Here is a 12,331-nt window from a genome sequence, read left to right on the forward strand (position 1 = left end):
CACTTGGTACGAGAGCTAAAGATCGAGAGGTTCAATGTCGCGCGGGCGAACGTACTAGTAGTCAAGAGAGCAGGAGAGCAAGGGGGTTCACGAGACAGCTCGCGCAGGTACGTCATGGCCAGCACAGTAGGTCCGACACGCAACCGTATCCCCTAACGAAAGCTCATATCCTTCATCTGCACGATTCGTTTCAAAAAAGGCTTTGCGACGTTTGACGGCGTGTCCCTTATACGTTGGACCTGGCGACAATCTGAAGCATCTGGCGAATCCTTCCAGCGGGATCTTGCCGCGCTACGACCCAAAGGACTGCGCACGCTACATGGAGAGGGTTCGGGCTGCCGATAAAACCTCCAAGGATCCACCCGAAGTCGGTCCGCATGAAAGCGTCTCTCAAGTGGGATCTGAACAGGATAGCGTCGGAACCGAAATCACGAAGGGATCCTCGACGCTTACCGATGCTGAAGATCCGGGTGGAAAAAGTAGGTGGATGTCGATCAACAAGACAGAGAGTCGTATGCTGACGACCGCTACCTCAGAAACCACGAACCATGTTGAACCCGACGGTCAAATGCTTTGGAACGATTGCTCGCGACTGGTATACGGTTGTCCTCGCTGTGCAGCGATGATAGAAGCCAAGAATCACGCCGGTACAAAGGGAGGGAACAGCCCGAAGAACTATGTATCGCCCTTGGACGTACGCGGCTTCCTGTCAATCTCATTCTCAAACACCTCATTGTGTAGAGTCACGCACAGATATGCACTTACACTCGCATCGGATATGCGGGTGACCGCTGCTGCTTCGGGTTAGCGATTCACGGTCTTAAATGGCGTCCTTATCAAGTGACCGGCCGCGATGAGTTGACAAGCTGGGTGCCTGATTGCGAAAAAGCAAGCTTTCCACACAGCTTGCGATACCGGTACGTCCGCGCCCAGACGCAACGCGTGCCTAGCAAATCGCTAACAAAAGCGTTCCGTCTACGCGCGAACCTCCCTGTACAGAGACAGTCACGAATCGTTCAGATCGGATGAGAACATGTTCAAAATCTCATCCGACAGCCGAGATGTCGGACTGGCCAACTTTATTCGCTTCATGCTCAGCCTTACGTGAGTTCGCATCTCATTCTATCGCCTGGAGATCGCTTACACCAAGCTACACGTCGCCCTCATCTAGTGCAAGCGTGGTTGAAACGTTGGTCAAGCAGATCTCGGGAAAAGGCGGGTCGCGGTACGCTATGAACACTCCCGTCACGCTCAGGATGGAACGAGCGCACGCGGTCAAGATCACCGACGTGTCTATCGATGCCGTGACCCCTCGGTCCGATGCGAAACCCAAACGAAAGCCTGACATGGTAACCGGACATCAAGGTGTTTCAGGAACCGATGAAACGCCGGACGATTTCGGGGGTGTCGAACCGCCAGGCGATTCCGGAGGTGGTCAAGCGCCGTATGATCCAAGACCCGACCGTAGCACGGTTGACAACGAAGAGAATGATGACGCACAAAGCTTCCCAAAAGACCGTATTCAAAAATGGTTGGCATCTTTTACTGCGGCGCCGTAATTATCGACCTCAATGGTTCAGGCGTGTCCCTCTTCCGTCTGAACTCTGGGCTCGATGATCAAGGCACAGGCCGCGCAAACCGCCAACCGAGATCTAGCGGAAACCCATTGCACAGTGAGTCCCAGTAGTCAATGCAAAGCCTGACAGGGCAACACCTCGACCATTGTCGTCGATGTCGTCATCGTCATTTCTCGGTCAAGGCCAAGGACTCCGCGACAAGCTTGACGGTGAAGCTGTCCAATTCTGCGAGCAAGCAGAACAGGTGTTTGAACGGCCAGCGGATCAGTTGTAACTTAGCAAAGAGCACAAGCATACTAGCTTCGTTATATATACCGGATACCATATACCATACGTGTCGAACGTGAATGGAGCGAGCGAGTTTGCGAGTCGCGAGAGCTCTGAGAGAGGCGTCATGCTTGCCTTTCGCCCCGATCGCCCTGGTAAAAGGCATTACCGAATCGCTCGCTGTAGAGAACGAAGATGGTTCGAGTGCTCGCCTAGTCAACCCCTCTGACCAGTGCCCCCCGGCCATGTTCACGAGCCATCCGTCGAACGCCAATGAACATGATCATAATACCATCGTTTTCACGTACAAATACACGTAAAACAACCTGGGAAACCCCCGAGTGTCGTTCATCGTTCACGCCTCGGACTCTCCATCGCTCTGTCCAGATTCGCTCTCGTCCTAAACTCGCCATCAAACGTAGACCGAGCGAAAACCGTATTCATCAGCCAACCGCGCTTTTCCATGCGTCACCTACGCGATCGCCAAGTGCCCGCAGCTTCAACCTAGACTCACCTCGCCATAAAACGCAAACGCCTTGGTCTTCCCCGCCCTCTCCTCCTCGTCCTCTTCTTCTTCCTCTTCGACGACCGAGCCGGGGAGAAGTAGGCCGCCTCCACCACCGCCGCTCGAGTTAGAACCATGAGCGTGAGTATAGTCTCCAGGTCGGGGCGTCCGAAGCTTGTCCACGCCCCCACGTCTTTCCCCACCAACCGACCCTGAACCCGATCCTTGTCCCGGTGTTTCAGGCAGCGCGTTACTGTGACTGCCGGTGCTAGTGTTGCCAGGCCCAATAGTAACCGTACTTGCAGAACTCGTCGTCCTAGACCCTCTCCCCGGTCTTCCTCTCATCCCGTCTCTGTCCCCATCGACCATCGGCCCGATCGTATTGACAGTCCCCCCACTCTTGTCGCCGTTATCTTCCCGTTCAGTATCCTTTTCGCTCTCATTAGGAGTCTCCGTCTGCCCCGCAACAGTCCTCTCCGCCCGCGTCCGACTACGACTGGACGATTTCAGGCGGCGCGTCGAGATCGATCTCGACCTGGTTCGAGAAGGTCCTCCCAGTTGTTGCTGCTGATCCATAACTCCGCGCGTAACCGACCGGGAGCGTGAACGGGATCTCGACCTAGCTCTGGGATGTAGCAGCATCGATGTTGACGAATTCAGGTCCATCGTCCCCGAGTTTAATCTCCCAGCATAACCTCGGCCGAGCTCGTCCTGACCCTCGTCGATCTGCATGGCGCGTGTCTTTTCCGTCAAGTCGCTGTTCGTGTCCGAGGTGGACGAATCCTGCTGAACGTGGATATCGTCTCTTCGACTGGCCATCCGACGATTTGGCGGGTGAGTATGGTGAGCGTGAGGATGTTGATGGTGATGATGACTCTCGCCCCGTCTCTGGTGCTGCTGGACTTCGTGCAAGCCCTGATCTAGTTTCTTGGTAAACGCCTCGGGGCTCTTCTTCGGGGACGGTCTCGAAGGGTCATAAGGCGCTGCGAATCGGTCGGGCGTCTCCACTCCGCTCTTCATGCCCGGATCGTCGTACCCGCCGTCTCCACCGCCACCTTGCGAGGTCATGCTCAGAAGGCTAGTTAGGAGGTGTGAGGGTCGCTTGGTGCTATAGGGCGAAGCAGCAGGGGGTCGGGCCGGAGCTGTCGAGGTGGACGTTGACGTAGCCGGCTTGGTCTCTTCAGACGGCGTCTTGTCGCTCTCTTCCGAGGGAGACGAGGCGGTCGGTTCCTCCGAAACGCTGTAGGGGCGAGATCGAGGTTCAGCCTGGTCTTTCGCATCCTATATCCACGTCGCAACTCACTCGTCGATATCAAACCCTTCCTCTTCTTCCTCGTCGTCATCCTCCTCGTCTCCACTCTCATCCTCGTCGTCTTCGTCTTCGTCCTTGCCCTTGTCCGCCTGACCGCGCATCTGTTCCATCTGATCAGACACCTTGTCCTGCCCCGCTGCCAACCGGTCTTGACCCATCTGAGCCTCCTTCTTGCTCGCCTCGATCCTCGCCTTGTCAGCTTGACCGCTCTCGACCTCGTCTTGACCATGGCCCCCACCTGCCGTCGTCTCGCCTGTGATGTTGGGATTTCCACCCAAATCGTTCGTGCTGGCGCTATCTTTGGGGACCCGCTTCTTGGTCTTTTCCTTGACCGGCTTGGCCCGGTCTTCCTCGACGACGACAAACGACTTTTGTTTCTCACGTTCGTTCCATCGAAGCGTACGTGAGATCGAGTTGAACCAGTCGGTCGATTGCTTGTCCCGACAGATGGTCGGGAACGGGTACTTGCTCGCGGCGATCTTGATGTGGTCGCCCTCTGAAAACAAGGACATACTCGAAGAATTAGCTCCAGATAGCGAGTGCTTTTCGCTGCTTTCGAAGCTGTCACTCACGCTTCAGTTCGACCCGCCCACGTCCGTCGAAACTGGCCCAGGCAGTACTCCTCGAATTGTAAGGCACACAGACTCGCAATTCCATCCCGTCTGGCAAGAGCATCGGTCGGAAGGACAACGTGTGCGGGCAGATGGGTGAGATCAACAAGGCGGGGATTCCCGGGTGGACGAGCGAACCTCCGGCTGACAACGAGTAGGCGGTGGATCCCGTCGGTGTGGCTACACACAGCCCGTCCGCCTGGACCGTTGTCAAGTGATGATCGTCGCCTAGAAAGTCGAGCTCTCGATGATCAGCGAACTGTACTAGCCCTAATGCCCAAAAAGACGGATGCGACCGACTCACCGAACAACTCGAGCAAACTGACATACGGACTCGGACCTCGATCGACCACGAGATCGTTCAAGACCTCGAACGTCTCCACGGGCCTGGTCGAAAAGCACATGATCTCCTTGTCCTTTTTCCTCTTCGCCTTGGTCTTCTTGTCATCGTCCTCGTGTCGCGTCCCCTCCAAGGCTTCCCACCCTTCCGCATCGACCTGGTTGAGCAGGATGTCCCCTCCTCTCGACTTGATCGCCTTGCGTTTCTTGCAAGTGGCCGCCGCAGCCTGTTCGGGCGTGACGGCCCGGTAGACGGTACACGTGAACCGCATACGGAGGTTGACCCTGATCCCATCATCCACGGCCTTGTCCAGCGTCTTGGCATAGTCGGCGAAATCAAAGTTTGTGAGGAAACCGAGCGATCCGAGTGCAAAGGGGAGGACGGGGGGTACGATCCGTTGAAAGAGCCACGAGGTGAAGAGGACCGTGCCGTCCCCACCGAGCTGCGCAAAGTGGGATGTCAATCGACTTGGCTCGCCGATCTGTCCCGGAATTACATCTTCTAAAGTGAACCTTGTTACTCACGGTGACGACCATATCAAACAGATGCGGCTGACTCGAACACATCTCGCTCGTCCAATACCTCAACTGTCCGTCCTCCCCCGCTCCCGTCCCCGTACCCGTCCCGTTGGTCCCACTCCCGTTCCCACCGTTGTTACCCCCACCTCGCCCTCTAGACGACCTGCTCGCGTACCCACCCACACTGGCATCGGATACGAACCCCGACAACGTACTCATCGAGGCCGTCGAGGACGATCGGCGCCGATAAAGCGGTTTGAAGAATTCGGGGTTGGATTCTTTCAGACCGGAGGCGTCGAAACGTTTCGAGGTGCGGAGTTGAGCGTCGACGTAGCTGCAAGCGAGGAGGAGCAAGGGTTCGAATGTCGAACGGAGAGTCAGTCTTTTCGTTGATCAGGGAAGAAGGACGGTCGTCCGAAGCATAGCATAGCATCCCCCCGAAAGCGGAAGACTCACACGATCATCCCCCTCTCCCCACCTCCACCTCCACCTCCACCTCCCCTACTTTTCATCTTCATCAGATAAACAGCCACTTCCCTGGTCAACCTGATCAACCTATTATCCCGTGCCTTGGTCACAATAAGCACGCTCTGGATGTTACTCTTCACCTTCGTCCTCCCCAGCTGCTTCGACATCTCCCGGACGCCCGTGGCGGTCTCTGCGAGTTGTCTAGTGAGGCTCCCGCCATCTTCCGCATCGTCCAGGTCTGAGGGGGAGGGTGCGCAGATCTTTTGTCTGTGATCGTGTTGGGTGTGATGGGAGGTGGTGGGAGTATGAGTATAATTCCCATGACCATGACCGTGACCATGACCGTGACCGTGGCCATTGGCGTTGACGTTCACGTTCGAATCAGAAGCATAGTGGTGATTATACCCGTAATCAGAAGAAGGGGTAGAGAACCTCGGGGTCGGTCCGTCAGAGTTGTACCCGAACATCGAGGTCACACCTTGCATCGCCTGACCTTGACCTTGAGCTTGACTTTGGCGTGAGGTCGGGCTCATCGAATATCGACCTTGACCTTGACCTTGCCCTTGATCTTGCGTTTGACCAGAGATTTGACCGTGCGGGGCGTATTGAGACGGAGACTGAGCTGACGTCGAACCTGGTCCCTGCTGAGGTACCTGTCCATGTCGCCCATACTGCCCCTGCCCCTGCCCCTGCCCGTCAACCCCGATCTTCATCCTGACCCGCTCATCGAGCTCGCTATGCTTTTGCAGATGACTGTGTACGAAGCACGGGCTCGACGGACTTGCCATCCCCATCCCCCCTAGACCCGATCCATCCATGTTGTTGAGCATCTGCCCAGCTTGTCTCTGGTTGTACGTATGGTTCCCCGCTCTCAAAGTCCCTAGAGACGCTGGACCTGGGGAAGAATGTAATCGGGATAAGGGGGATGGTCTTGCTGGGCCGTTATTAGACATCTGAGTTCGTCGAGATATAGAAGGACCGGTAGTGCTTGTTGGGGAGAGACCTGACCCGCCGATTGTAGTTGTAGGTGTAGGTATGTTGGATGACGAATTCATCGATCGATCGGGATGGGGATGAGAGGTAGCTCGGTCGATGGAGATGGTAGGTGTTGACGGCGAGGCTGGTGTCAAGCCTAGTGTGCTGGTGCTGATGGAAGGAGGAACCCCAGCTTGGGTCGACGAGGACGAGGTCGAGGTCGGGCTGGTGGGAGAAGTGGAGATCGGGTCTCGTCGATCGCTCGTGAGTCCCGCGGGAAAAGGTTGGGTGTTGGTCATCCTCGGATGGCGGTCTTCTCTGCACAAGGAGATGTCCAGATTATGAATGAATGGTGTAGCCAGGTCGCAGGAAGAAATGTACAGTATATCCCTCAGATGTGTCCTCTACGTGGGTTTTCGACCTCTTTTTTGCGGAGCTCCAGGTTGCTCGAAGATGACGATGACACACGCGATGACGATGCAGGCGATTTCGGCAAGAGGGGTGTGTTGAAAGGGTGACAACGACCACCACTGCTACGTTTGACCACTCAGGCGAAGACGATAACTGAGTTCGTGGCTATTATATGCTTATATGATAGTGTATGCAGGGCAAGGGTGAGTCTGGCAGGTTGAAATCGAGGTCCCGATGCATGAGCACAAGACGTTCCTCCTCCTCGATCTCAGGATCTCAGGTGGTTGGAACTTTCGACTTTCACGCGCGGGGTTCGACATCTGACACCCCTTGACTTAGGGTCGAACTGACTAGTAACTGACTCACATTCCGGTGATCCCGGTGACATGGTGACAGTACGACAGTGACATCGTGCGATACAGGATATGGTATAATTGCATGTAGTCCCAGAAAGATCGGTGCAACATTTTCTCCTGACCTGTTCAAGGTCGACCAGGCTCACGTAAAGGATACGTTCGTTCTTTTCGACCTCGTCTGTCGTTACTAAACCTATCTCGCTTTCGTGAGGATTTGCGCCTCTGCAGTTCGAATCAGACTTTCCAAGAGCCAGGACCAGGAACCTAGCCACCACTGGGCCCTCGTGCTGGGGGATCGGCCAGGCGACCAATGCGCGACCGCGAGAACCGTAGCTGAGATGGCGTGACTCGTTTTGCTCATCCACCATATCCTGGGTCAACGCTTCGAGCGCCTCGAACAGCTCCGGTTCGTCCGAATCGTCCATCAAAGGCTCGTCGAAGAGAATGGTCCAGATAATGTCTTGGGATTCGTTGACATGCCTCAGCAGCTTGAGCCCGCCGGGCAACATGGCCGCATTACAGATATTGTAGGCCCAGCTGGAAAAGGCCACCGGGGTGACCCACCTACCTCGGTGACGATAGACACTGAGCTGTACCAACGATTGATGATGACAGTAGCTCTTGGACGGTTGCGTAAGGTAAGACTGCGGTGGATATCGAGGCAGTACCAGGTAGCCCTGCGTCACCTTGACATAGGTGTTGGCGACCTTGTCAGTATACGAAACGGCGTGAGCGGGCGGTCCGGTCGGCTTGACTCGGGTCGTTGGGCGGATGATTGGTTCAAGCCAGACCGAGGGTTTCTTCTCGGGCCGAGCACCCGCACGTACAGCGGCTTGGGTCGGTGTGAACCCAATCGGCTTGACCTCTTCTTGGATCTTGGAACGATCGAGCACGACACCGTGCCATACAGCAAGAATGGGAACGGACAGGAGTTCAACAGACGTCGATGGAAGAGCAGCCGGTATCGCCGAGGCAACATCGTCTATCAACAAAGTACGGGCAGAGTTGCGAGCTAGACGGGCTGGTAAGTATTTTCTCCATCAACGACCCAAACCCGTACGCATGGTTTACCGAATTACCGAACTGACGAAGTCGTTTCGTCGATATCATATTTGATATTTGATATCTGTACGAAGCCCGTCTCGCGGATAGTTCGGCCTCAGGACTTCCTCAGGCGACAAACATCCCCAAGTTAGAGGACTTGAGATCGAAACAGGACGTCCGGTGGACTGTCGTCGAGCGATACATCCTGAGCACCCTGCTCGATGACGACCACGATACTACCTTACGGGATGCCGCTGCAAAGGCAGCGGTTGAGATGGAAACCGAGGGATTCAAATCTGGACTCGACAGCCGGCAGTGGAACACTGCCGATGATACTCGAGTGCACGGAGTCAGGATCCGCCTGGTCAAACTGATCCTCGGGCTTCGCGAGGTCCAGCAGGACGAGCCTACTACGAGTACTCTTCTACCTGATGTAGTCTTCCTCGAGCGATGGACGACGGCTTCGAGCATCTTCGAGTATCACGACCGACACTGGGTCCGTGATCGACATCAACGGAAGAGGGAGGAAGATGAGGCTCCACCGGTCATGCTGGCGTTCCCTGATGATGGAACGACGACCATGTACGAACTCGGAAAACGGGTCTGGATGCATAGTAGACGGTGATTTCACACTACTGTATGCCCCCGGGTGGAGAGAGGTCTCGAGGACCTAGATATTATTGTAGGAACCGGGCCGATCGTATCCAGTGCTCGCTGCCGAGTTGATAAGACCACGCCAGACTGAAAGGCGTTTCGTTGATCGACATCTCCTTCAGTTGTATGTATGCCGTGACCTGTATCGTTTATGCTCCGTGTGTTGGACAATGCACCGATCACTCTGTGTTCAGACTCATATCACTCGAAGGTCCGATATATCTTTGGCTGACTCTTGCCAATTTGCTCGACCCGACCTGCTGCGCTTACTTTGTTAGCTGTATTGGTCCGACAAAGTTGAGTCGACGCATTGATGAACTGAATCCATCAAAGATGGCACGGAGTAACGACATCTACCCGCTTAGGCCGAAGTGTAAGCTCTTCGTGGATCGACTTTATCCATGTATACAAATCTTGGACTGTACAGGAACTCCGGGAGCATTATACAAAGCTGAAGTACAGAAGTCGTCTTACGCACCAAACGTTATATGTACCGATGGACGAAGCGGGTTGTCAAGGAAAGGAGCGACACTGCTCAAGGTTTTAGCTGCGTAATAAGCGATACTTCACACCTGATGTTGACCCTGCGAGTATGCCACAGAGGGGACGATAGGCACTCCGCTAAAGTAAGGGTTGTAATCGGTTTGACCGACGCTGGGGCTGGAGTATGGTGAAGACAAGGCTGCTGATTGGGGTGAGCCTAGTTTGGGGTCGAACAAAATTGGCGAAGGCTGGGCGGGCAAGGAAGGACCTCCGTAGTAGCGGCCTTTCTGCGGTTTTGGACACACGTCGGGTGCATCGATCGACAGACCCAGACGATCATGTTGGACTTCTGCGAGTCGGACCCGGACCTTTTCTTTTGCCCATTTGATGGGCGCGCCAGCGAGACCTCCATAAGCGACCTTGGCCGAGCTGTTGGAAGGGACGGCGATGCCAGCGATGGCCATGTCGACCGGACTGAGAGGAGACCAATGGGCGGCGCCGGAGAACCTGAAGCCGAGCCAGAGCCAGCCTAGGAGGATAAGGGCACAATATACGAGCGGAGGAATGCAGAAGAGGACGTATAAGCTGCCTTTCTGACCCAGTCGAGGTTTGGGGGACGTCAGTTGATATCGCGTTGTAGCGGAGGATGTCGATGTTGGCAGGTCGTCATACATTTCCTACAACCCGAAAGATCTTCAGCTTGGAACATGGATCACTACGCCCTCTGCATTCACGTGTATCTGAGCATCACTCACCGTGGCGCCGATGGCTACCATTTCCTTGATCAGCTCGGCAACCCGATTGCTCTTTTCCTGGCTTGACGTGCGGCTACCTAGCAATCCGAACAGCTCGAAACGACCGTCTTCACCCTGCTGCTTCTGCATAGCTGTAGACGGTATCAAAGTTGGCAAAGGCCACTGCAAATGGGGAGTATCATGTAATACACACCCATTTGACCCATAAAATTGATCGTTTCCGTGAATGCCAAGCTGGGTTGGTCGATTCTGTCATGTTTCGTAGGGTTTCGGATGATCACCTCGCGCGCGCGCAGTCAAGGCGTGGCTGAAGCTTACGGATCGCATCGGATGAGGTTGGAACTCTGCACTGCATTGCCTCGGATCTGAATGGGCTCCATAGTCTCTTCACTGCTGATACGACAATAGATGTTGCTCGTTCCCATCTGGGCTGCGTAATCGCCCGTAGCGGCGATAACAAGAGGCTGTGGCGTTGTTTCGAATTGTCAACCTGTGATTCGTCGTGCCACTAAACGCTGATCGCTTACCAGATCGCCGTTCTCATAGTAGTCGTCCGTGAACTGACGGTCCCGGAGAGGTTTTTATCAGCGCTGGCACCCAGCAGGATGATACAGACGCTCGACTCACCACGAAGACGGACCCTGCAGTATAGTCGGGTCGCTGCGTGATATCGCCACAGCCTCTGTTGCGTCCACAAAATTGCGCTTGTTGCGTGTCCATGAATCCCGATGTGTCGGTTTTGCCCAGGTTGTTCCAACTCATTCCCGTACCTTCGAGGTTATCTTTACACTCGACAGTGACGACCGAACGGGGTATACAGGTAGTCACGATGGTATCGGTCGTAGCTAGCTTCAAGGCGCCCGAGCTGCTCTGGCCTAGCAGTGTCGACGAGAGTGTCGATACATAGCCGGCGATTCCGGCTAATCTGCTGGGATAGGTGATACCGTCTCGAGTATAGTTTTCAGGACTGTGAAACGAGTCGGTCGATATTCAAATCGAGCGAACTCGGGTTCGAAGCTTACGTTTGATATAGCAGCTTGCGAACACCTGCATCCAGCATCATCCCGTCTGCCAAACGGAAACCAGGTTCAGCGCGCTCTGTGAGATTTGTGCGATGCTGTTTTTCCTACTTACATCGGTCGTTGATGGGGCAATTCTAGATGATAGCTGCAATGTCAGCCGTCGATTCATTGGATCGAGGTAGTGGGGAAAAGCGATTCTCTCACGTTGCCGTATCCGTAGTCCGGGGACCGTCCGTAAGTGCACGTTATATTCCTCGTAGCGTCATCATAAGTACTGAACGCTCTCAGGTTTGTAGTAGCGTCGGCTTCGATTCGACCATCGGTGGGTGTAAGTGAGGCGACGATGCTCTACGGTCGGGATCAGCGATGATACGAGATATAAGGGGAAGTCTGCCAATATTACGGGACTCACTGCTCGAGTCAGGGAGTCGGCAGCCAAGAAGACCAAGCCGGCTAAGGCATATCGACTGAAGGCAATAGGCAGCCCTCCCGATGCTATCGCCTACGATCAGCGGCAAATCCAGCAATCTGTGAATAGGCAGACTCACACAATTGGCTCAGGGAACCGATCTCATCGAACGATATCCCGCGACCCAATCCTCGTCGCTTCGCATAGGCCGTGACCAGAGTAGCGATGGCGGCGCCTGAGATGAATCCGTTGATAGAACCGAGTAGCGAAGCACCTGGAGCGAGCAAGCTTTTGTAGCTATAGGTCGCCTTCATGCTACCGATCTTGGGGAGGGACGAGTCGGTGACGGTGATATCGACCCATTGAACGACGAGAGCCAGACCGGCGATGCAGGCGTTGAGACCTAGGGCGACTAGGATGATGAGGTGTCGAGAGATTTTGCCTCGGCGACTGTGCCAGGGGTAGGTGTGGTCGCCGGGTTGGCGTTGGTACTTGGATGCCTTGAGTTTCGAGCCCATAATGAGTGATGGGAGTGGATGTGAAGATGGTCGGTGTGAGGAAGCGACTTGGACTATCTTGAACAGCCGAGTGGTGGGCATATATATATAGGCGGATATCATTGCT

General features: G+C 55.0%; 4 protein-coding genes across 4 annotated transcripts; 2 read left to right on the forward strand and 2 right to left on the reverse strand.

The window, feature by feature from the left end:
- Nucleotides 1-883, forward strand: HD553DRAFT_44991 (uncharacterized protein). Its single transcript, XM_046184231.1, has 3 exons — nucleotides 1-126; nucleotides 200-479; nucleotides 537-883. The coding sequence occupies exons 1-3, from the start codon at nucleotides 115-117 to the stop codon at nucleotides 806-808; spliced, it is 564 nt and encodes a 187-aa protein (XP_046036418.1). The 5' UTR covers nucleotides 1-114; the 3' UTR covers nucleotides 809-883.
- Nucleotides 884-3,648: 2,765 nt separating this feature from the next.
- HD553DRAFT_272858 (ATP-NAD kinase-like domain-containing protein) lies at nucleotides 3,649-6,065 on the reverse strand (the record flags this gene model as incomplete). Its single annotated transcript, XM_046177787.1, has 7 exons — nucleotides 3,649-3,789; nucleotides 3,994-4,157; nucleotides 4,234-4,500; nucleotides 4,577-5,054; nucleotides 5,137-5,216; nucleotides 5,277-5,464; nucleotides 5,587-6,065. The coding sequence occupies 7 exons, from the start codon at nucleotides 6,063-6,065 to the stop codon at nucleotides 3,649-3,651; spliced, it is 1,797 nt and encodes a 598-aa protein (XP_046036419.1).
- Nucleotides 6,066-7,994: 1,929 nt separating this feature from the next.
- On the forward strand, nucleotides 7,995-9,265 carry HD553DRAFT_350476 (uncharacterized protein). Its single transcript, XM_046183535.1, has 2 exons — nucleotides 7,995-8,364; nucleotides 8,477-9,265. The coding sequence occupies exons 1-2, from the start codon at nucleotides 8,112-8,114 to the stop codon at nucleotides 9,007-9,009; spliced, it is 786 nt and encodes a 261-aa protein (XP_046036420.1). The 5' UTR covers nucleotides 7,995-8,111; the 3' UTR covers nucleotides 9,010-9,265.
- Nucleotides 9,266-9,604: 339 nt separating this feature from the next.
- Nucleotides 9,605-12,225, reverse strand: HD553DRAFT_342678 (uncharacterized protein; the record flags this gene model as incomplete). Its single annotated transcript, XM_046182782.1, has 11 exons — nucleotides 9,605-10,198; nucleotides 10,277-10,407; nucleotides 10,470-10,525; nucleotides 10,595-10,740; nucleotides 10,804-10,836; nucleotides 10,904-11,243; nucleotides 11,299-11,344; nucleotides 11,411-11,432; nucleotides 11,503-11,646; nucleotides 11,711-11,793; nucleotides 11,847-12,225. 11 exons carry the CDS (start codon nucleotides 12,223-12,225, stop codon nucleotides 9,605-9,607), a joined length of 1,974 nt encoding a protein of 657 aa, XP_046036421.1.
- Nucleotides 12,226-12,331: the final 106 nt, after the last annotated feature.

Source organism: Filobasidium floriforme (genome assembly GCF_021052385.1).
Source record: "Filobasidium floriforme strain CBS 6241 chromosome Unknown HD553scaffold_12, whole genome shotgun sequence".
NCBI lineage: Eukaryota > Fungi > Basidiomycota > Tremellomycetes > Filobasidiales > Filobasidiaceae > Filobasidium > Filobasidium floriforme.